This window comes from Perca flavescens, chromosome 3 (assembly GCF_004354835.1).
Source record: "Perca flavescens isolate YP-PL-M2 chromosome 3, PFLA_1.0, whole genome shotgun sequence".
Classification (NCBI taxonomy): Eukaryota; Metazoa; Chordata; class Actinopteri; order Perciformes; family Percidae; genus Perca; species Perca flavescens.
The window spans coordinates 31,991,254-32,015,729 of NC_041333.1; the positions used below are offsets into that span (position 1 = coordinate 31,991,254).

At 41.9% G+C, this 24,476-nt stretch overlaps 1 protein-coding gene across 2 annotated transcripts in view; it reads right to left on the reverse strand.

Annotated features, from left to right (window-relative positions):
* Positions 1–134: 134 nt before the first annotated feature.
* Positions 135–24,476, reverse strand: part of ulk2 (unc-51 like autophagy activating kinase 2) — a 35,309-nt gene continuing 10,967 nt past the window's right edge. Inside the window, exons 1-25 of one of the 2 annotated variants that reach the window (XM_028574450.1) lie at positions 22,291–23,285; positions 21,980–22,012; positions 20,162–20,198; positions 18,127–18,300; positions 17,408–17,481; positions 17,159–17,260; positions 17,016–17,074; positions 16,326–16,408; positions 16,138–16,188; positions 15,945–16,033; positions 15,217–15,385; positions 13,143–13,200; positions 9,523–9,672; positions 7,884–8,029; positions 7,692–7,772; positions 6,512–6,780; positions 6,235–6,413; positions 5,698–5,807; positions 5,450–5,587; positions 5,039–5,280; positions 4,713–4,891; positions 4,445–4,563; positions 4,070–4,227; positions 3,813–3,948; positions 135–2,892 (exon numbers count right to left, since the gene is read on the reverse strand). In XM_028574450.1, the coding sequence (XP_028430251.1) occupies positions 2,828–2,892; positions 3,813–3,948; positions 4,070–4,227; positions 4,445–4,563; positions 4,713–4,891; positions 5,039–5,280; positions 5,450–5,587; positions 5,698–5,807; positions 6,235–6,413; positions 6,512–6,780; positions 7,692–7,772; positions 7,884–8,029; positions 9,523–9,672; positions 13,143–13,200; positions 15,217–15,385; positions 15,945–16,033; positions 16,138–16,188; positions 16,326–16,408; positions 17,016–17,074; positions 17,159–17,260; positions 17,408–17,481; positions 18,127–18,300; positions 20,162–20,198; positions 21,980–22,012; positions 22,291–22,377 (2,988 nt within the window). In that variant the 5' untranslated portion in view covers positions 22,378–23,285 and the 3' untranslated portion in view covers positions 135–2,827. Of the gene's footprint in view, positions 2,893–3,812; positions 3,949–4,069; positions 4,228–4,444; positions 4,564–4,712; positions 4,892–5,038; positions 5,281–5,449; positions 5,588–5,697; positions 5,808–6,234; positions 6,414–6,511; positions 6,781–7,691; positions 7,773–7,883; positions 8,030–9,522; positions 9,673–13,142; positions 13,201–15,216; positions 15,386–15,944; positions 16,034–16,137; positions 16,189–16,325; positions 16,409–17,015; positions 17,075–17,158; positions 17,261–17,407; positions 17,482–18,126; positions 18,301–20,161; positions 20,199–21,979; positions 22,013–22,290; positions 23,286–24,476 lie in introns of those variants that run through there. The other variant, XM_028574449.1, reaches the window with a different exon arrangement.

Sequence of the window (24,476 nt, forward strand, 5' to 3'; positions counted from 1 at the left end):
CAGGGTACATACAGTACATTCAAGATTCTAGAGGTTCTACTCTACAGGGTAAAATGCAGACTTGGTACCCATGCTTCATCTATAACAGTCCATCTTCAGTTACAGTCAATGGGTAAAATGGTACAGAGCACAGATTGAGGCGGGTTTCCCATAAGCTTTATTTGTCCCTCTTCACTCTGTGTGCAGTAAAAGGCTTTGTGTGGTTCAGAGTGCTCATGACAAGGACGAGGGAAACTGAAACCCAGATATGTCTCGGAAAAGAACAGTACATCAGATCAACAGGCCCAGAGACCGCTGGGTGCCTGTGAATGCATTTATACACATTTTTACACAGAAAAAGAATGTATTCACACCTGTGCAGAGGAGAATGTCTTTCTCTGCTTTCACAAGAAGAAGGCATCACCTTTTCCATCAATAACTGTTTACTACTGGCGTTAATGCACACCTGGCAAGTGCATGTGTGTATATATACACTCATACATAGTACATACACTGTTGAGAGCACAGCAGACAACTTGAGGCGAGCCAGAGGGGACAGCGGATGCTAGGCAGTGCAGATTGTGACAATTCAAGTATCACAAAATTTTGGGAAATGAGTATGAAATCTTAAGACGTCACGCTTATTTCAGAAAATTTCATAAGACCCACTGAACAAATATGTGTCTTCGTCTAAACAATGAACAGTCCTGGTAGAAAGAGTTCTCTGGAAAGTTTTGGAGCTGCCACGAGTTATATTTTATTCTTTGGCACACCCCTGTTGTGCCAAAATATGGCAGACATGAATAAAATGTATCAAATTCACCTATGTACATATAAAGATTTGTGCTCTTTGACCGACAGGCAGGTCATCTGATGGTATCATCGACACCCCAAAACTTAAAATGTGATCTCACACACACTCACTCCCCTCCCAAAAAGAGGGGAAAGGAATCATCACATGCACCACATACAAATATATACAAGTTTGCCAACATCAAGTTTTGTTAAAAAAAATTAGCTACAGATACTGACAGAACATAAAAAACTGTAGTATTTTAGTAAAATGAAAATTATTTTTAAGGTAACTTGTCAAGTAATATGACCATTCAGTTTCACAAATCACTCCTTCAGGGTTTAAAGTGGACACTGATTGGCTGTTCAGCACTGCAGTGGGGACAGGAGATAGGCCTGCCACCATCTTTTCTTCTGAATATCCAAGCCTGCAGACCTTGTGAGCAGAGTGAGCCACTGTCACCCCACATTTAACTTAACCCCTCCTCACTGTGATCCACATTTTTTATGTGAATTACCAAACTACAAGTATTTCTTTTTATAAATGATAAATGTTGGTTTGATGTTTGAGAACAACTGCATCAGTCACATCAATGGTAAAGAACAGGGAAGGCTTTGAATGGCTGCATTCAAATTCTTTCATATGGCCAGACACAACTACTGTATCTGGAATTTACTGTGCCTGACAATGCCTACATTTTTTTTCAAACTCCATTCCCCTATTTTATTTAAAAAGTCCACAAGCCCTAATCAAGACAACCCTGATGACATCATCTGGGTTACAATCTCGGACTTCAGAAATCTCCCATCAGTCACAGAAGACATTTTACAATTCACAGGCTGAGGAGGGCTATTTGTGACAAGTAAACAGATTTTTATGTGTAAAATTGGTGACACGCCCCTTTAAATATATTTATTTAAATCTGCTTACAAGCTAAAAGTGGTTCTATTAAACATCTAGTTGATCTTGAAAGAAGAGGCCCTGCAAAGTTGAGCTGCAGCCAATTTGTCTTGGCTGACAGCACTGTTTTCCTTACCCTAGTTCCCATGGTTGCTCTGCCTTATGGGAAATGTATGCAGTCTGTAAACTTGTTTATCATGCATACAGAGCAGGTATATTTTGAGGGTGGGAGCAGGAGTGATTAGAAAACCCTTCCCCTGCCTTCACATTTCTCCCTTCAGAACTTGTACAGCTACACGCCTCTTCCTCTCAATCCACAATAAAGTGCTTGAGCTAACAACACAGGAAAAATAATAAAGCAGTTCCAAATCTACAGGTTCCTTTGCTCACATGGCTGTCTAGTTTTTGTAACGAGAGTTCTTGTTTTACGTAAAAATCCATGTTGTTGGATCAGTTACAGTGATCAGCCGTAAGCCTTCTGCAATTTTCTTCCATTTCATTCCACTCCAATACTTGAGGTTATCTACATAGGGAGAAGACTCAAACATCCCTGTTCTTCTGAACCAATAAATAAGAAAAACAACAACTTAAACACAGAGTAAATAACCACTGATATCACATAGTACGCAGGATAAAAAAAATAAAATAAAGACAAACTCCAGTTTGAGTCTCTTGAAGTCCACAACACCGCCTCATAGTCCTGTCCATCCTTTTTTTCTTCTGGTAAAAAACAAATGATATCCTGAAAGATGGACATTAGTTTATTTTTTATATATGTTGATCAGACGGGTTTCCACCATCATAGCGTAAGAAGAAAAATGCACTTGAAAGTGCAGGCATTACGTCCACATCCGGTTTCAGCCTTTTGTTTCTGGATCCGTTGTCATCTTTGGTTGTAAATTTGTGCATCAGTCGCTTGTCACAGTTCAGTTCGTGATGCAGCCAGTATGATGATAAATACAGATGAAACCTATCAAATAAAAAGTGCTTGAACTGCTACAGGAGGGAACAGCGGCTTTGTGAGGATGGTAGTCAATAGTCTTAGGACGTGGTCCCTCTGTGTCTGTGTGTGTGTGTGTGTGTGTGTGTGTGTGTGTGTGTGTGTGTGTGTGTGTGTGTGTGTGTGTGTGTGTGTGTGTGTGTATGGGAGGGCTGCTACTCGTAGAGTGTGACAGTGCAGTAGCAGAGGGCTGATATCCTGCGGTCCACGCTAGCCTTGTCTGCAGGGAGAATACACAAAACAACAACATATAAATAGAAGTCATTAAAGCAAACACTAAAACAAGTAAATATAGTTATTATACAGATTGCATACCTAGTCTTGCTAGACCTGCAGATTCAGCAAAGTCTCTTAACTGCACAAAGTTATTGTAAATTGTTTGTTTTAGCCTGATGAATTCCAACTGCTCTTGAAGAGGTGAGTTTTCATGAGGTTTGATCATTAGCATAAACAACGCCCCCAAATAAACGGCTATCTCCTCTGCTCTTTTTATGCACACGTTTCATTCACAAATATGTTACTCAAGACAATAAGTAACACCTTCACACTGCAGAGCTTCAAGTCCTGCTGTCAGAAATCAGCAGACATAAACATATAAGATTTAGCAGTGTCAGTAGTGGTGTAAGAGTACCCCCCAAAAAAATGCCCAAATATTACTATAGCTGTCAATCCTATGTCATCACAGAGCTGTACCATGACAGAAATAAGAGTGAATGGTTTGACATAAAGTCTTGTGGTAATTGTATAACTTGGCAATAAAAGTAAATTGGGGAGCAGTGATTAACTTCACACTTACAGAGTAAACAGATTTATTTTGTAACATACTAAAACTCCACATTCATTCAGATGAAGGCATTCTTATTTTTAAGTCAAACATGTGTTTTCCCCATGTTGAAAAAGTCTGATCTGTACATGACTTGAACAACAGGTCTGGAATTTTGCTTTTGAGTGTTAAATAAATGGTTTATGCTACAAATTCTCTGAAATCATCGTACATGCCACTTAAAACTAAAGACTCAATCTATTCATACGCGTGGTTCCTGCATGAGGCCAATTGTGTAGGACTGTGTGTGTGTGTGTGTGTGTGTGTGTGTGTGTGTGTGTGTGTGTTTGTGTGTGTGGCTCAGGGTTTGTACTCACACTTGACCACGTTCTCAATGTCAGTGGGGTCCTGTAGGATCTTGGACAGGCCGTCCAGCAGCATGGCAGCCTTGCTGTAGCGGTAGGCTATATCTTCTGTTTGCTTGAACATCTCATCCAGAGCAGCTAACTGAACCTGACACACACAGACACACAGACACACATTAGGCTGACCAGTATAGATCATAGCTGCACTTTACTGAACATATCGTTTGAAAAGCCTGGTGGAAATGACTATACGTGTATCCCACACTCACCATCTCCACTGCATGATTGTAGATGAGCTTCTCCGCGGTGACGCTGTTGATTTCGTCCACAAAGCGCTGCTTGTCGGAGAAGAAGTGGTTGAGTCTGTCAGTCAGCCGCCGGCAGAGGGAGATGCAGCTTTTGTAGCGCTCGTTAAGACTCTTCACCACTGAGAGAAGACAGAGAGAGGGATTAGTATTTTTGCATATACTTGAAATTTGAAAGTTACATATTTGTAAAAGGACACAGGTAAGTTTTGCATAACTACAGTGTCTTTCTCCTGCTGATGAAGTGGGTGAACAGCAGATTTCCCCTCTTTTCTCAGCCACAGTTTCTAGTTTAATACATTGGTCACAGGTTAAATCAATGAAATAAAATGTCCTTACCCTGTTTGACGGCAGTGGAAGGATTGAGCTTGGCTGATTTAATCTGAGCCTTGGCCAGATGGAGAGAGGAAGCCAGGAGCTGAGCTGCCTTCATGTAGAGCACCAACTGCTCCACCTGCCTGTAGGGGCAGCACAACCATAGTATATAAAATACAGTATACAATACTGCACCAACACCACTAAACAAAGAGCCTCCTCTGACTACAGGATACTATTAATTGAATGTATGATTATCAGAGAGTCAGACTAAACTTTAGTCATTTCTTACCCCCACTCTCTGCTGAGCTGGCTGATCTGGTCCACAACCACACTGTCCTGGGGAGGGTAGAGGGAGGCGGCCGACACGCCAAGCTCCGTCCCTCCAGCTCGCACTGCCGCCATCTCCAGGACGCAGTCAGTGAATGAAAGCATCATCCGCAGGTGCATCAGGGTGTCTGTATGCTCACGCTAGACCAGAAATTACAAAGATGAAATGGAAAACACAAAAGAAGATTAAAAGTGTATACCAGTGAGTCATGAAGTTGTCTAATTGACCGATTTCCCTGTTGGGTGATGGGAAATAGACACCAAACATTTGACCTCACACTCCCTCACCTCCATGAGGGTCTCTTCAGGCAGCTCAGGGGCTTCGAATGTGATGAATCCCTCTAAACTGGGAGGGGAGGTCCCATAGGGAACATAGCGCAGGCTGCTGGGTGCCCCCTCAGTACTGGGGACAATCTGCCCGCCCCCAAAACCTCCTGGAGGAGAGCAGCCCATGGCCATGCCTGGAGGAGATCCAACATAGACCCGACCGCTGGTGGAGCACAGGGAGCCGGCCGAACTGTTGGAGCCCACTGAGAGAAGGATGGGAGGGGAGAGTGGAGGATCATGAGATCTACAGACAAACACCTTGACTAAGAACACCTCCCAGCCTTCCTGCTTCTAACTGTTACTTGCTTATTTTTCCTAGCCTTCCTGCTTCTAACTAATATTAATACTAGAGATTAGGGGAAGGGTCCTCACCTGAGGTGGTGCGTGGTCGTGTGCCCAGGTGGCTGCAGGTAGGGGGAGTGCTGCTGTTGGGCGGTGAACCCACGGTGAAAAGGACAGTACGGGGACTCACTGACCCAACCTGAACCAGCCCACTGGGACCTGCAGGGGCTTTGGGAAGAGGACATGTAATTGGTTTTATTCTCTGTGATACACCGTTAAAAGTTGCAGTTTAAATTTAAGTTTAGCTGTCCATTGTGTTGATAGCAGTGTGTCCATACCTGTGTCCATGGGTCGCTCTGTGTTCAAGCTGTCATTGCTGCCTTGATAGGCCTGTCCACCCAGAGTGATTCTGATTGGCTGCTCAGACAGACGACCTGTACTAACAGACCTGCAGGGAAACCATGGATAACATCAGCGCATTGTCAAACAGCAGACAAATTGACGTTACATGCTAAAAGATAGACAGAGGTGTGGGGGGGGGGTCAAAGTAATAAAAAGTAGTGCACCAAGCTAGTACCCTTTGCTCTAAAAACACAAAAAATAAAAATCAATATTATATATCAATGTTAGACCCATAAATGTGTTTTGCCTGGATAGAAATGTATCTGAAACAAAATAGAGCCAGTGTAAAACTAAAACTCTCCATTTAAAATCTGCAAAATAAGAAAGTAACTAAATAAAATTACATTTCCAGGAACTCTTGTGTCTGGTCTAAAGTGTCACATTAGATATCATTCAGGTTCAGGGATGGAGACTGTAGATCTGGGCAAGCGAAGGGTACAGACGGAGGACGTGTTTCTTTCAGTGAGTCCTACCTGCCAAAGGTCCTGCTGGCCTCAGGGGCAGCTGGGCGTCCGGTGAGGTACGGGCTGCAGTGGTGGGCACAGATATCCCGGGCATCTGCCAACGTCTTGGTGGGCACGGGGCTGTCTGCCAGTGCCATCAAGTTACAGGACGCCTGTGTTTTGGGGATCTTAAAAGGTGCCGAAATAGTCTGAATGAAAAATAAATGAAAACAGGTCAACTTTAAAAACTAATATTTTAGTTTATTTGATATCGGTAATCTGCACACTTAATAATAGCTGCACTCACCTTAGTCGGGGAGCCAATGATAGTGGGCAGCGGGGACTTCTGCAGCCAGTCAGACGTGCGGGGGGAGGAGCCCAGGAGCTTGGTGGGGGAGGAGCCAAGGTTGGCTGGTCGACCGAGCTGAGGGGAATGACTGCAGGAGGACGAGGAGGAAGGCTGAACAGGGTCTGATAACTGCTTGTGGAGTTTCTGCCTGGTCTGGTAGAAGTCAGTCAAGGTGGGGGCACTCTGGAGCCGAGGCCCCAGGAGCTGAGAGGATGGGACGGGGGAACCTAGAGAAGGTAGAGGGACTGGATTAGAGTTCCATTCAAGTTAATCGACAATATAGTAGTATAAAAGACCTACTCTATATGAAAAGTGCCCATCTATAACATGTTTTATGATTTGGCACTATAAATAAAGTTGACTTGAATTGAATAACCTGTACAGTATTGATTCAGATTGATCATGGATAAGGTTATCTGTTGTACATTCTCTCTGGCAGGTCAGAGGAAACATAAGTTCATGTCTCAGCTCTAAACTTTGCTATGCACTAGAGAAAAAATAGCAGCTGGAGTGATGCTACTGGTGACATTTTCATGAGTTTTGCCCTGTCTGCCCAACTAGTGAAGTACAAAAGTCCTGAGACTTTCCACAGAGACACTGTGTTGGTCATAAAATCTGTTGGTTGTATGACTTTTGAAATAGGGGACAAAGTACTGTCTGTCTGACTGAGGCGCCATATCAGACTGTACACTATAGTCCTGTTCCTGGTTCAAATAAAAATGTTCACCATGACAGCAAACCTCTAGACACAAACAGTTTAGAAGTTGTGAGACATCTGCAGTTTTAATATAACCACAGTGTCAGACACTTTAAAAAAAGACCAATGATAAAAGTAATGACGATTCCTAACTGCAGTTAATGCTAATACTGCATATTTTAAATGCCAGTTCATAATATATTATACTGGGAGGCATTTCTGTTTTTTTGGCTTTTTGGCAAACGGCTGTATGTATTTGTGTCCCCCTGTGTTTTTGTTGAGTGTTAACAGATTACCAATTGCGGTTTCTACAACCCACATTCCACACAGGACCATGTAGGTTAAATCTCATCTAAGTGGACAAGTTGGCACAGTTGGATGTGGGTTAACCAGCTGACCAGGCTATGTTGAGGACAGCAGAAGTTTTGCCTGTGAACTGACCTCCTGAGGAGCTGCGGCTGCGAGGCTCGTGGTTCTGCATGTGACAGCAGCAGTGACCCAGCTGCTCAGGGATGGTGCCCACTGCAAACACAAACAGTTATTTTTATTGCGAGCTACTGGACAGGTCCAAGTCATGTCTGGGAGGTGTTATTAAAAAGCTTATGTGCTTGACATGTCTAGACATATCCTTACCGAGAGGTGAGGGGGAGTAGGGCCGGGAGCTGCCGGTGGAGAGACGCCTGCCTACTGCCTGAGGGACATCTGCAGAGCTGGGGGACCCCGAGCCCACCTTGGGAAACCCCATAGGACTCGTGTTGGAGCGCCTCACTGTGCCAGACCTAGAAAACACATCACAAAAAACATTAAGTATGTACGTAAACTATCCCAAGTGCAAGTAAAATGCATTTAGTTTTCAGAGCCATGAGGAAAATGCTCTGTCTCAATCAACACTGAACTAATCCAAAGAGTTAAGTAATAAATACATAAATACAATTCTTGGCTTCATCAAGGATTCAGCTTAGCGCTGCAAAGATTATTCAATTAATCGATTAGTTGTCAACTATTAAATTAATCGCCAACTATTTGGATAATGGATAAATTGGTTTGAGTAATTTTTAAGTATCTTAAGCTTCCTAAATGTGAATACATTCTAGTTTCTTCACATCTCTATGACAGTAAAAAGTAAACTGATGTAATTAAAAAGTGCCCTATGGAGTTTTCTCAAAATATAAGAAACAACTGCCATCGCATACATGTGTCCAGTAAACTGTTCTTGATTTGTTATATCAAGAAATTATAAATATTACAGGTAAACAAAGGCCAAATATTATCAGTAATCTCTTAATGCTAAGTAATAGCTCATTATATGAGCTCAACACAAATGACCCCACTTCACACAATCTTAGTATCTGATTACAAGGTGTTATTTGTAAAACAGAGCAAAATTAAGATCCTACAGTATGTTAAGGAGTTCTACATGACATATTCTTGCTCCCTAAAGTGAGAATAACAATACTAACACACAGAAGGGTCTTTGATAGGTCAAAGGGACAGAGTGTCAGAGCTCTAAATATATAATATATATAATAATCCTCCATGAACAGACTGCAGAGGTAGGATGGCTTAAGAGTGGGACAGCTGAACAAGAAAGGGTGAGAGGGACAGTAACTGTCCTCTAGGATCTAACTACCATCAGAGGTCAGGTAAACAAGCTGCTACTACAAAACCATTATACAAATCCTTATTTTCAGAGCTAGAATCACCACAGGAGGAATTTAATGGCTAATGACAAAGCAAGCAAGCCACCAGATGAACACTAACTATACAGAAACCAACCCAATAAAACCTTTACATTTTAAACACATTACATACAATACAGCTGATTAAAGCCTAGAGTACCCCTAGTGTTCTCCTTTTCAGACAACAGTAAATAGGAACAACAGAACTAATCTTCCTGTGAAACGAGATGCCACCCTTCTTTCTTCCTCGGCCATCCCATCTGTTTTGTCTTCACATAAAACCACCAACAAACTCTCCCAGCAACAGATTGGGAAGCCACAAATATAAGCAGGCCCTGACTGTATCGGATGTAAATCCAGTCAAACTTTATGGCTGATGAAATAACAGCCTGGGGTTTCATTACCTAGCCACAAAGTTCACTCCCAAAATAAGGAAAACATAAGTCGCCAATAAAGATCAACAAACCGGTTCCCCTTCCAGGCGTTTCATTACTAATCACTAAAAAAGGTAAATATAATGCAGCGTTAAGTCAGAACCATCCAGCACCAAGGGCACTTCCTTCACCCTCAGACCCAGCAGAGGCGGCTCTTACCTGGGAGAGCTGTACAGTGTGGTCGTCGGGCTGCTGGAGAGGTTCTGCTTGATGCGCTGGTAGTTGCGGATCTGGGTCGGAACAGGGATGGGGGTGGTCTCAGCCCGTGGGGACACCATGGGGGTCTGTCCTGGGGTGGGCTGCGGCTGCCTGGAGGGAAAGAATGGGGAGACGAGGGCGGTTAGCCAGGCCGCTTGAGGCTGCTGCTTCTGCTTCCAAATCTGCAGGACATCTTGAGTGGTGTCAACACCCATATTAACTTAAATCTCCAAAAGGTGACTGCTTGTTTAATAAGTAGAACATAAAGCAGGACAAGTCTAAAATGGAGGGACTTGGTTTCTACAGCCCCGTGTTCTTTGTTTACTTCAGTGTGGAGGCAGTTTGAGTTAGTTAAGTTTAGCCTGGCTGATCATGAGGGCAGTCAATTGGTGGAAAAAAAAGGGGGCCAGGCTTCTATGTAAACACAAAGACAGAACCAATCAGCTTAAGCTCCTGCTGCTGAGGGCAGGGCTAGAGGCAGGGCCGACCAATGGCACGTGCAAGGAATGTCCTCTGTGTTCAGCAGACACGGGAGGGGAAGTGCGAAGAGGCAGAGCTCATTTGCATTCTTTTGTTATTCTAGAAGAGACAAAATGTTCTCAAACATAAGGTCAAGACAGAGTCACCCACAGAGGGCCTTTGTTTACATATAGAATGCAAAAAAAAGAGTGGAGTGGAGGAAATGGCCGTTACAGAGGGGCACCAGTTGGAAACCAGTGTTATGTAATGATGTAAAGCCAGGGAGGGTCTACAAGGGAGAGAGGAGGACACGTGAGGCAAAGACTAGTCCAGACAAAGAACTAGAGAGAAGTTGCAATTGTTGGATTCCTGCAATTCTGAGATATAAACCTGACCACATGCTGTTCTTCACCACACACTTAACACCGCTCGAGAAGACGGTTGACACAGAAACCTATAATGGAGGCTTTCAATTTTGTGCCAGGTTGCTAAAAGCTTTATTGATCCCAGCCAAGGCTTAAAATGGAGATGCATGTTATGTGCTGTTGTATCCTTGTTAAAAAGAGAGAAAGAGAATGTGTAGGTCAGTGAACAGCTGCTTTTTAAAAAGGCAAGAGTGAGTAGAAATGGGAAAAAGACTGGATCTTAAAGTCAGTTGCCTCTCAACTGACCTGGATTTTAGCAAGCAGCCCAAGGGGGATCCTCTTTCTTTTTTTTTTTTTTCTTTTTTATAATTTGTCACTTCTGTTTCTCCTCAGATATCTCTTCCATTTGCTTGCGTTGTCTCTCTTTTTCTAATCGCTTTAATTACAATGATCACCGCTCTCCAGACATCCTACTCTTTCATGCATCTCCCCAAGCCCACACTCTGGTCTCCTTCTTCCTCGACTCCAATCAATTTAGGACACTCAGGGCGCAGAGGATGAACAAAGCTGTGATTTAGGAGCTCTTTGAGAGTGTGGCTGTGTTACTAAATTCATGGGACAACTCCTGTAATGAAGAAAAAATTGGTTCTTCCCATGTCAATGGTTAACTAATTTATGTAAGCAGTTGAGAGTTACTGCTATGGAGAAAGCCGTTAAAAGGAGAGCAGAGGGAGGGAGTATGAATAGATAGAGGAGCGTGAGACAGAACAGCAACAAAGACAGAACAATGTGCATGTAATGAAAAAGGGAACAGAGAGGGAAGAACAGTTTTGCTTTAGGCTGTTTACACATGCAAACAGGAAAACAAAGAGATAGAAGTGTGAAGAAGAGTCTGAAGGTTAATAACAAAGGGAGAGGGTGAAAGAACAATAACATAGACAGTAGCAGGATTTCCGCATGTTTCAGGGAGCAAAATATATGTATTTAACGCTTAGACTTTACTCTCAGCTTAAATTAAGAACTATATACAATATTATCCACAATTTAGAAACAAAGCTGTCCAGGCTACGGGGGTAATGTGTAGCTAGTAAGATTTTTAAGAAAAAAACTAATTGGAGAATTAAGAAACAAGGCTTCCCTGATGAAATATAGTTAGTGAAAGTTCTAAGACATAAAAAAGGGTAGAAAATGGAACAGCAGAATAACTGCTGGACAAGAGGTCAAACTGTGTATTGGGTATAGTGAGTAAGTACATTTTACTAACTGGATTTAAATCTGGAGAAAAAGAGTCAGTCAGTAAATGCTCAGTCACGTTGGAGAGTGGTACATTTGAGCATGTTTTGATCTTTCAATACACAGCTGAGGCACAATAATAACTGTTAGTTATTGCAGGCAAATCTGGGGAGTACGCAAGTCTATTCTTATCCCACAGCCCCCGGTGTGTCAGGTGTTTTATTTAGCACTGCACCACATTGTTATGGCTCAATGTTTGATTCAAAACTCACTCATCATGCAGATTAGGAGGTGGGCAGAAGAATTCACTCATGACGAAAGGACAATTAGTGTGTGTCTGGTGTAAAGCTGACAGGAGGGTGTTTTGCTAATGGTCAGAGGGACAGAAATAGAAAAGGAGGCCTCGTTGACATAAAAACACACGAAGAATAGATGATGTGACCTTACACACATACACACGATCTCAAGGATGTGTGTGAAATGGAATCTGACTCACAGCATCATTTCACACTTCCATTGCATAGTCAGTCTATTTTTTTACTCTGACTCATGTCAACATCTAGTTCATACTCCATGAACGGTCTGATTCCTTAGTGACGCTGGGCTACATTTAAAAAACAATACCGCATCTGCAGCATCCACAAAAGACATTTTGACCAAATGACCATGACCAAATAAACAAACAATCAAAGCAAGCAACATCACCTTTTTTTTTTTTTTTTTTTTTTTTTTTTTTTTTAAATCACAGCAAGGTGACAACAAGATACATAACCCGCCATAAAACCACAACCTTTTTATACTTTCTTGTACGGATTCATTTTAGAGGGTTGGTCGGCAGGTTTTGTTACCTTTGGACATAGCCAAACTAACTGCTTCCCCCGGTTTCCAGTCTTTATGCTAGGCTTAGATTAATGGCTAGCTTTCAGCAAGAAAGTGAGTGTATTTAAGCGTATATAATAAGCGTATTTCACTAAAAATCAATTTCTTTGTTTGTTAGCTTTTAGAATGGGTTTATCATAGCCCTGTTTCCATCAGGCAGTTACAGTACAGTAACTTTAGAACCATACGTCGCCCGTACGGACATGTACCTAAATACTAGATCTGTTTTGCGTTTCCACTGCAGACTGTACTCTAAAATGCCGGCGGAATTGTTAACGGATGGTAAGAGCTGTGTCAACCACATACACAAGTAGCGTGTTATTTTTAGTTTTTACATTTCCTCCTGCATTCATTGTTGAAATTAATTGAAAACAGTTTTATTCCGCACTGCTCCATCCAGCTCAATGGAGCGATTCAATTTGTACCATGCACACCTTTTGACAATAGAAATTCAAAAATAACCATTCTAATGGGTTACGAACTAAACTGATTCGGACTGCTTGGTGGAAACGAGGCTATGACCCTTTAAGCCTTATGAGTCATGCTGTTTGTAAAGTACATTGTGTGAGATGACACGGGTGTTTATAAAATGTTTGTATTTCTGTACAATATCAAAACCTATCTGGTTGATAGCATTGTACTTACCCTCCACACATGAGGAAGTCACTGGACGTCCGACGAACCACTCCCATTGGCTGGTCATCTGAGGAGAGAGAAAGAAGGGGAAAAAAAAGAATGATGAAGGGGTATCAGGCTTTACTAATGTATGTATAAAACAGCAGAGATTAGGTCATTAAATGCCACTCAGTATGCCAGCTGACACTTCCAATGCTCTGCACTTTGTTCATTGAGTGGAGGAGTAGCAGGTGTGTGTGTGTGTGTGTGTGTGTGTGTGTGTGTGTGTGTGTGTGTGTGTTGCAGCAGGTGCAGAATGTGAGGGTTTATTTTACCAGTCCAGAGGGTAAGTGTGCGTACCTACTGTTTGTGAACTGATGTCTACAATTACAGCATGAAATGGTGAGCAGCTGTCCAATTTACTGGCTGTGGATTTGGTAACATCTGAGTGTGTTTGAGCATGTGTGCTGTACTTGGCAATGTACCAACAACCAATCAAATTACAGAAACAATACTATTTTCAACCAATTATATGAAAAAATAGGCACAAGCAGGGTTGTTTGAGCAGGCTAAACACACCACATGCTATTGTTTTGGTATCAAAAGTTGATACGTTATATAGGAGGCCCAAGCACTCCCTCGTAGGAAACCTTTTTGGGATGGAAAGCAACAGTTTACCCGTCACAACAACCTTAAAAGGAGCTTGGCAGGCATTACATAAAGTCAGACATGCAAAAGAAATTGTGACTGATTGATTTTGTGATACAGTATACAATGATATCAACTGATATGAAAAAATATCCTGTTGAAAAATGTCTGCAATATTGCCCAACCCTACAGGTAATATTTTAGCATTTTTCACAAAAGAAGTTAAGGAAGCCAAAGAGATGATCTTCCTTTCAAATAAATTTAGGGGAAATACAGCAGTTGTGTGATGTGTGTGATGTACAGTAGGGCTGGGTATGGTTTGAAAAAAATTACGATACCAGTACCTACAGTATACCCTTAAAGTGATACCAATAGCAACAGAGTACTTCACTTGATACCCTTTTATTCCTACTTCATCCGATAGCTATCATTCAGTTGAGCAAAATGTCATTTTGAAAGTGTACAAATTACTTGCAAGCGTTTTGGTGGCATCTTCGTACACTGAACTGCCAAATCCATAAAATACACCCCACTCGACTTCAGTAATGAGGCAAAAAATCATTACAATAAATTGAAGAATGCTTGTGGCAATTGGCTGCGGGCAAAACCATACAAATTGTATTGTTTCTAGTTCTGGAATGAATGCAGGTACATTTGACTGGAGAAGTTTCCATACTTCTTGATACTACGGCTGGGCGATAAATCGATTTTATCGATAAACTTGAATGTGTAGTTAACGTTGATTTGTTTGAAATCGACGTTTTCTCCTTAACATCCACCGGTGCTCCCCTCTGTGCGCCCGTAGTTCCGAACGGACAAAAAACATGGCAGCGACAGGAACTAACATTAGTTCTTTTCTTAAATAGTCGTTTCATTACTTACTTAAACGTAATCTCCGCTGAAACGAACGGCAGCTCGCGGTGCTCTGTACCCGGCTGACAGTCACCTATTCTCGAATAACTGAACCACCAACTACAGCTGACCTGACGGAGCACCACGCGGAGCACCAGAGCCGGTGTTGAGGAACTCTGTTGCGGATCAACACATCTACTAAATGCTGCTGATACAACCGAGCTGTGACGGAGGTCTGTAGTAGCTTAAACAACTAGCAATCACCGCTCTGTAACACGGAGCTCCTCTTCGATGTTATTTTTTACCGCTAGTTACTATGAAGAAGCTTGCTACAGGTATGCTACATTCATGAGACCTTGGGATGTTAATGTACATTACTCAGCAACAGGTGAAAATAGGGGCAAGCTTGCGCGACTAAAGTCAAAATGATTTGAATTCCGATTTAAATCTTAAAATCGCATTTTTTGTGAATAAAATCTGGGAATTTTTTTTAGGCCATATCGCCCAGCCCTACTTAGTACTGGGTTATTTTGGCCGATTCCTTAAAAAGGTGTTGGGTACCCATACCCAACCCTTAATGTACAGTATGTGTGTTGGCACTTACAGCTGTCAGTAGAGATGTGAGGCACCAGGACAAAGTCGTCAGTGTCACTGGACGAGTTTTTACTGCTGGTGCTTCCTGCAGACTCTTTGGACAGCTGCAGAAAGTTGGGTGGACCGAGCGGAGGGGATGACAGACCATCTTCTGCTAGTGTCTGCATGTCTGGGAGAGACTGTGTTGAGAGAGAGAGAGAGAGAGAGAGAGAGAGAGAGAGAGAGAGAGAGAGAGAGAGAAGAAAAATGGGATTAAGTTATAGTGTGCCTCCTGAATGATGCAATTAAGGCGTCCAGGCAGGGCAGTGCTGTCAAACTAATATAATCACCATGTTACAGAGAACACTGACATCCTGGGAAATGAACTTGCCCTGCATTCCCACTGCTGCTGCCAGATGAGATCTGCCACTGTGCAAGGAGATTGCTATCTAGCACTGGACTTATTAGTGGCAGTAGCTTCAACACATTCACTTGCAGGATTTACAATAATAGAACATAAGTAAAAGGGGTAAAATGGTTCTAGGTAATTTGTCCTATTAAAAGTATAAATGTTTTTATGATGGGTTCGTTTATTTCCCTTTTTGGACACGGTTTACTTTTCAGGCACTGTTTGTAATGTAAGAAGCAAGCAGGCACAATAGGAGCACAACAGGGAGGCATGGTTAATATTGTATTACCTTTGCCTAATTGTAAGTGTAATCCCCTTTGAATGAGGATTTATAGTAATATTAAACTCACAGGAGGGGAGTTGTAGCGGATGCATGGGGAACTGCCACAGGAACTGTCTGTCACTGCATTAGAGGTGCTGGGGACCGGCACTGGACACGCTGAGGGGAATAAATATAGGATTAATTATGTTTTCAAGTTGGATGATGTGAAAAAGTATAGTTCAGTAAGTTATTTTGCTTGGGAATGTGACCTTTGTGCTTACATTTTTTGATGGTGGATGACGGCTCCAGGAAAGGATGGCTGAAAAACGCGTCTGCAGAGTGAGGGGTTAGAGGGACAGAACAGATCAGAGTGGTTTTTAACAAACATGAATATGTGAAAACCAAACCTGAACAATACATTTATCGTTCAACATTTAAAAGACATTACTATTATGTTAGTACCACTGACCAAAGTCCATCCTGTCTTTCTGGTTCCTCTGCAGCAGACCAAGCAGAAGGTCACCAAGTTGTTGGGATGTCTCCCTTGGGATGCTGGGTAATAAGAGCATGGGGACATTAATACCTTGTTTCTTGTGGGGTGCCTATAGACTGCGCAGACAAACAATCTTACAAGTTTGTTGCATGTCCCACTGTGCGAGATGGATCTAGTAAAGTCTTGCTCGCAATCTGTATCGGACTGTACGACTGTAATTTTGAGGCCTGTCAGATGATACTACAGTATGAATGCCTGGTGAATTGTAGCCCTCCAGTGTAAATAGGAACAGGACTAGGAGCCTACAGCTATGCTAGTGACTCTGTGAGACTGTACTAAGGCACAGCGGAGCTTTGAGCTAAATGCTAAACTCATGTTAATATGCTAATTATGACAATGCTAATTTCTGAGTTGGTGAGATACAGTATTTCAGTCTGGACCAAAGTGGTGTCTCTAATGATTAGCATTGCCATCCATAGGGTCATGTTATTACCATGGCTAAAAGGAACAGATGCAAGCAGAGACATGTTATGGTATTATCCCTCTGCACCGGTCTTAAAGATTTTACCACAATTTATTTCCACAATTGTCACCTTTCATCTGAGACAGCCCAAATCACACACTGTAAACTTAAAGCAAAAAAAAACAAGAGGTTCTATGGCTTACATAGGTTGTAGATTCTTGTTCTTCTCATAGAACATCCTCAGGTCTTGGGGACTATTGGCCTTCAAAATATTAATGCAGAAATTAGATGCAAACCCATCAACAAAACACATCTGTTACTGTTTTTTTTTGTGCACAATATTAACCTGGAATGGTGGCTTGCCGACCAGACACTGGTAAATGACAGTCCCTATGCTCCACAGGTCGGCCTTGGCATCATAGTTCTGGGACATGATGACCTCTGGGGCCTGAGGGTGGAAAGGCCACAAGTAAAGATCAAGAGCAGGGAGAGTTATGCAACATACAGCTGAGAAAGCTGACAAGTCATTTTAAAATGACTGACCTCAGCTGCAATTCTAGACACACATAAAACATACACAGTAAAACAAACTGACCATGTACATGGGTGACCCACATAGTGTGGCTGCCATCATGTTGCTCTGGAGGTATCGTGCAAAGCCAAAGTCAGCTGCAGAACAGAAGCATGAAACAAACCAGTCAGTACATGTGTGTTTTTATTACCAGTAACACAAACCACTGTTGTTGGACTCTGGAGAACAGTGGGAACATATAACTGTCTTGACTTGCACTCAAAACAGAGCTAAGGCAGTGATGGAAAATGCCATCAGCGTTGTCAGGAACGCATTAATTATGATACTGTAGTTGCCAAAATTGAAGTGTGGATACCATAGTATCTACTTCTTTGACAGTCAAGGTTATGTACACAAAATGTTAAATAAAATGATCTCTTCTGTACCCAGGGCACATTTTGTTTCTCATTCTGCTTCTGACAAAACCTACTTTACTGTACAAGTCATATTATTTGGCTTCTGAATTCAAAGGTTGGACCAACTAAAGGCAGCATGGCTTTTAAGAAGCCGTTATATATATATATATATATATATATATATATATATATATACACTGTATACAAATATATTGTTACTATAAATTTGGACTCAACAGATGCTCTACATTGTTTTTATTTCAGTTTGAAAAAAACAGTCAAAAGGTGGGTAATACACTACATATGGGTCACTACAAAACACTAAGTACACACAGTGTGTAAAACGTTTTAGTCCAATAAAGGACTTTTTCCATCTAATTCTGTCACCTATTTTGATGCGGATGCCACTGATGTTGGACTTCTTGCGACCCACATACGACAGTAGGATGTTCTGTGGTTTCAGGTCACGGTGGATGATTCCTTTGCTGTTGAGGATGCGCATGGCAGCAGCAATCTGCTGGAGGAAAACCCTCAGTGTGTCTTCTCTCAGTGTCCCCTTAGCTAAAGAAGAGAGGAGATAAAGAAATGACAATGACTGAATGAAAACAGCTTTTGTTTGTTTACAAGGAAACTCCGCAGGGCACCTTTTAGTAATTCTGCTCATTAAGATGCATGTTCTTGCCTGTTGTTTTCCTTAAGGCTGGCCTATTGATCTTATTCAGGTGCTTCCTGCTGCCTAATGAAACACATTAATTACTAGTTTCCTTGGTTTGCACTCACAAGAGGCAGAGTCAAGATTTATTATTTATTAGCAAACACTCCACAAAACTGCTTATCAGCCTCACTTGATTAAAGCTCATATTTTGCACATTATAGTAATAATCCTGAGTTAAATAGTGTAAATTGAGGCAGTGAATGCCCTATTCCCTGGTGGTAGTGACAAAGTCTAATCCGATGTGAGACTAAGAGGATTCTCTCTCTCTCTCTCTCTCTCTCTCTCTCTCTCTCTCTCTCTCTCTCTCTCTCTCTCTCTCTCTCTCTCTCTCTCTCTCTCTCTCTCTCTCTCTCTCTCTCTCTCTCTCTCTCTCTCTCTCTCTCTCTCTCTCTCTCTCTCTCTCTCTCTCTCTCTCTCTCTCTCTCTCTCTCTCTCTCTCTGCATTGATTAAACCAGTAAACTTATCAACATTAATCTACAATTTGAGTGTTTGCTGCTGTATGCCCACCATAGTGGACCAGCATCATCGAACATGTAAAAGTTGTGTAAGTAGTAGAATCATTCACTTGTGAGATCCTCTTATATAATGGAAGATGGTCGTTATCTACGCAGTGTTCACAGACAGTTGGGTATAACACTCTAAACAACCACTAGAACCCCCCAGGTTTCATTTCACAACCACCAGTGTTACTAAAGCAGACTCCCGGACCAATCTGTTGTCAGATTTGTCTGACCGTGACCCATTCAGTAAACTGCGAATGTGAACATGTGGGGCGGGTACGTTATGCAAAAGAACAGTGATAAGGCTGCTGTTCCAGCAACACAAGCAGTGTTTTTATGGAACAGTAGGTGAAACCACAGATGTATTGGCAATTGCAAAAAATATTTGAGATTCCAAAAGCCAACCGTAGCTACTTTATGTGGATTCCATTTACTAGATTTCCTCCGGATCTTTTAACACATGTGATGTGGTCAGCCACATCACATGTGTTAAAAGAAAGGGCTTGAGCTTAAAGCTTAGGACAAAATCTAGTAAGTGGACCTTGAGTATATATTATATATAAGTAATGGGAGCCATCACTAGGAGTGTTTGTTTTTTGTGTTTCACTGGTGTTCACATGCTACATATCATACTTGTTCAAGAGGAGGACTGCATTGTTGGTGAGGGACATTTGAGTATGGACATTTGTGGATAGTTTTTTTGTTCTTCATTTTTAGTTTTTGCTATTTTCTGGGGGTTCTGAAACATTTAAAAGAACTTCCAAACATCACTTTTACTGTCCATTATGTATCATTCCAGCTTAAGCTGACTTGTTGCTCTATGACCAGAAATGAAGACCTTTGTTATAAACTATCACAGATGCATAACACTGTGCTGACTGGCTCTGAAATGGAGAAGGAATCCTTTGTACAAAGCTGTAGTGGTTCCCACACACACATCCCCCACATGGAAAAAAGAAGACATACAAATGTTCACTCATAGACACACACTCTTTAACATCCCCACATGATACTGAGTTACATTATTCCACAAACTATTCACCACACATAGATAATAAATGCACAATCACATGCAAATATTCCCACAACTACACTCCTAATAGCTGCAGTCACATGGCTCTTCCTCCTCTGCAGCATTAGTAACTTTGTTTTGATGAACAGTAATACAGTATGTGCATGTAGCAGATAGATTAGTGTGATGCTTACCTTGCAGATAGTCGGCAAGATCACCTCCATTACAGTACTGTGAGTGGAGAGACAAACAATCAGCAATGACTAAATTCAGGTTCAACAATGTCAAGCTGTGAAGCACATTTTGGTATTATTCGTGTGTGTCTGTGTATATGTGCACGAGTGTTTGTTGAAATCCTAGCCCAGATAATGGCAGGCTCATTGCTTCATATGCTGAAAGACTGTAGCTTTTTCTGTGCCGACAATCTCAGCTAGAGTGAAGTTAGTTCCCAAGAGTAACAAAAAGAACAGACGGACACAGAAAGTCTGCTGGCTGCTAGGCTAATTTATGCATTGTAAACACTGAAACACTGCAGCGCTACGCCGTCCATCTCATCTCAGCTGAGAATGTCTGGCTGAGTCAAGTTATAACCGAGCAGTTTGAAGTGTGTAGAGGTCTGTGTTATACTGTAGCAGCCTGGTGTCATTTTACGGCAATTTAATGAAGGTAAACATAGTCAACAGTCGTGCGCAAGAACATTGCGCTCTGACGCTGCACTGGCTGGGTGATACAACAATACTTGGAAAGAGTTGCTAGACACCACTAGGAGACAGATAATTAAACATTCAAAGGACTCTAATTTCTACACCAATAACTCTAAAAGCCACAAACTATGACCTTCCTCCCTCTGTCAAGAACGCAAAAAATAACCTGTTGCTTAACTACCTGACCTCAATTTAACTCTAGCTTTTGCTGATCTGCATCCAACTTATGTGTATTAAGGCTCTGGTTGACTTCACTTTCATAAAATGAATTCAGCTAAGGCTTAGTAAAAGCGTCACGCTTTAATGGGTAAGACTTACAGTGTCAAATCATACAGAGGTATGCAGTTAGCTATCTAACATGTTGCCAAGCGGTTTGGCTCGCTTACAGTTTACATGCAAGTTAACAGAGACTGATTTAAACTATGCATGAAGCTGCATGTTGGCATACTGCTGCACTACATGTTCCAAGACAAACATCTTCCTTTGCTTCAAAGTGTTCAAAGGGCACAGCATTCTCTGCATTACATTATCATTTACACCTGGCTCAGTGCACTCATCTCTTCATAACACAGTCATCGGATACTTCGACCAAGACAAGCTTTTTCCTGCTAAGCAAAAACGTGAGGCATCAGCATTGGTTTAGCCAGACGAAGGTCCATGTTTCAATGTGCAGCAAGGGCATGTGCCCCTCAATATTCCGTAAACCATATGATAGCTGAAGCAGATTTAAAATATAACTATGAAAATCAATTTATCTAAAACAACCTGTCAGCTTTGATATACTGTAGAACGGTCTAAACATACAGTAGATCAAACCAGATTCTAAGCAAAGGCTTTCAGGGAACATGATTCCTAGAAAACAGAGGGGTGTATTTTCAGTGAACTTGAGGTGCAGTAACGTGAGGTTTGTTTTCTACCATGCAGCCAGCTAGGAGTGTTGCGAAACGAGCAGAGAAAGTTGGGGAGGATGCAGAGGTTGAGGTCAGCAAGCTAAGAAAGAAATTATAGACACAATGTAAAAGAAAACAAGAGAGGAAAAGGCAAGGGGAAAGACTGAAAGGGGGGGGGAGAGACAGCAGTAAAGCCAAAAAGGGGAAGAACACCTGCTGACAGCCAGTGTTGGGGCTAAACCATTACATAATGTATGTCATCACTTAGGTTACTTTTAATAAAGAAAGCATTGTAAAGTAACCAATTACTTTTTAGAGAAACAAAGTAACAAGTTTCATTGAAAACAACACATGTGACAACACAGAAGAGGATATGAGCTCTGACTCATTAAATATCCAGTCACGTTTCTATACTTACCTCCATGACCAGAAAAACAGAGTTGGGTGTTTCCTGGAAGAGAAGAGACACAGAAATAGTTTCACAGAATTACAGAAGACATTTATCCTGAAGCAACGGTCAGCTCAATCCCACAGCCAGAAGAAAATAGCCCCTAGAAAGAAATCCATATTACACACCCACTTGCTAATTTTGATAACCTTCTGAACGTGTACTTTTGTCTCATGAAAATGCAATGTAATGCTTATGACACTGCTAATAGTTCACGTTAACAGAAAATGATGATCCCCAGTCAACGTACAACATTGTATCGACATTGAGTAAATAAATACCAAGGCAAAAACACCACAGGGCAGGTAAAGGAATCTGCTTGTACATGGAATGAACAGGAACAAATGAGCTTCAGTTCCCATTAGCATTTATAGCTAGCAGGACACAACAACAAAAAGTACTGCAATATTTTTCACAGCATTAAAACCCATTCCATATATAAACAAATACTAGGCGAGTGTGGTCGGACCACGAGCTACAGCAGTGTGCCACCATGCGAGTCAACCGACGTGTGACCCCACGGTAATGGGTATGTTTGTTTGATGGGTAAGTAGATCAGTCTTTGCAAATACTATACAGTGTTTTCTCTAATTGGGGCAGGTGGTAGTGGGGGATGGGCCACCAGTATCTAATCGGTGTGTTTGGGGGAGGGGGAGGCAAAGGGGGTTACAGAATGAGGAGTTGTAAGTGCAGTGCAATCTGGAGAAGAAGGGGGATGGGAGTAAAGTGTCACAAAACACAAGTGATAAATGACCATCGTCACTGAAGAATATTCTTACACAATCACCAACTCGAGTGACACAACGTCAGAGAAAACTGAGAACAACAAATAGCAGAGACTGAGAAAAGCTGCTGCCTGGAGAAACCTTCATTGTGTGTTTTGGCACTTTTGCATGCTGTCTCTGGCAGCTGCCTCAGTTTCGTTTGTTGCCTAATTGCTAAAAAGTGAGATGAATTTCAAGAGGCAGGTGGTGACGGCGCCACACAGCCTTTGTTTTAGGAGGACTTCGTAGCAGCTCACGGTTATGAAAATGTTGACGGCCTGAACCTTTTTACATGAACAAATGTTTTCTAGAAGGTACTGTATAAATATCGGTGGACTTCGGACATTCGATGGCCCGCTGCCAGATGAGGGCTGGGCTCCAAAACATTCCCTTCCAGCACAAAATATTCCAAAAACAACTATGATATAAATAGCCTCTCTGTCATCATTTCCTTGTCACACTCATGTACCGTTAGAAGCGATTTAGCAGGAAACCAAATCTACAGGCTGGACAGAAGGATAAAAGGGGTTTTTATTATCCTGAGATATGAAAACTGACAACACAATATACACAAAAATACACCGGACTGCCAAGAGTCCACGTGAGCCAAATCAGCACTGTGTCTGGTTAGTCGTTTAGTTATTGCGTCACACTCCAGTTCTAGGAGTGGTTATGTAACAATATGGGGGATGGGATACGGTACTGGGGAGGGGGGAGGTTAAGCATTTGTGGTGAGCCTGGTGTGCGTTTGTCACGCAAGCGACAAGCGTAATCTGGGGTATTCTGGGTGAACTGGCGTCATTAGAGAGTTACAGTAAGTCTGTGCTTCGACATAACAGATTCACAGAATGACAGAGGACTGTCAGTGACAGAGGCAAGAAAACAGTAATTATGTTCTGGGGACAAAAGGTCAGGATTGCTTGTTGATTTTCAGTGTGACTCAATCTTGGGTAGAGAGGGGAGGATGTTTACTATTTTGCAGGTGTACAATTTGTTCTTAAACAGAATGCTGATATATACAGTACACAGAAAACATATTTGTGCATAGAAAAGGAACAGAACATCCTCATAAAAGTGCACTAAACTGCCAGAATGTAATGATTGCACTTTCACACGAAGAACCAAGAACGTGAAATACAGAAATTTGAATGCAATAATTTCATCTGTATGCAAAACTTTCTAAGGCCCAGATTTGAGTTAAGGTCCTCAAAAAACATTTGTTATGCAAGAGAAGAGATGTACTGAAGATCACATGAGTGTGTTTGCTCATGCATATGTGCTGATAAAACATGTTTTACAAGTACATGTTCCATGTGTGTGTGTTCCTGTGCCTCAGTGAGCAGCAACAGTGTTTTCCTCTGAGCTTCTCCTCCTCAGCCAGTTAAATGTCTGGAAAGCAAAGCTCTGTAAAGGAATGTGGACATAAGCCCGGGAGGTTCGTAATGCAGGTTTTCTAGGAAAACTCACCGAGCTCCAAAAACCCCCTCTAAAAGTATCCAAGAACATTTACTGCCCCTCTTTTTTTCTCAGCCCTCTTTAAGTCAGTCCTGCCTCAATACCTTGTGTAATTAGCACACACACACACGGCTGGGGCCCCTCTCCAGGTCAGAACACAATGTTCCAACATCAGCTTTTGTGAAGATTAGCTCACACTACACTTCATAAACAAACCTCATCCCCCCCCTCTCTTCCTCTGTTTACCT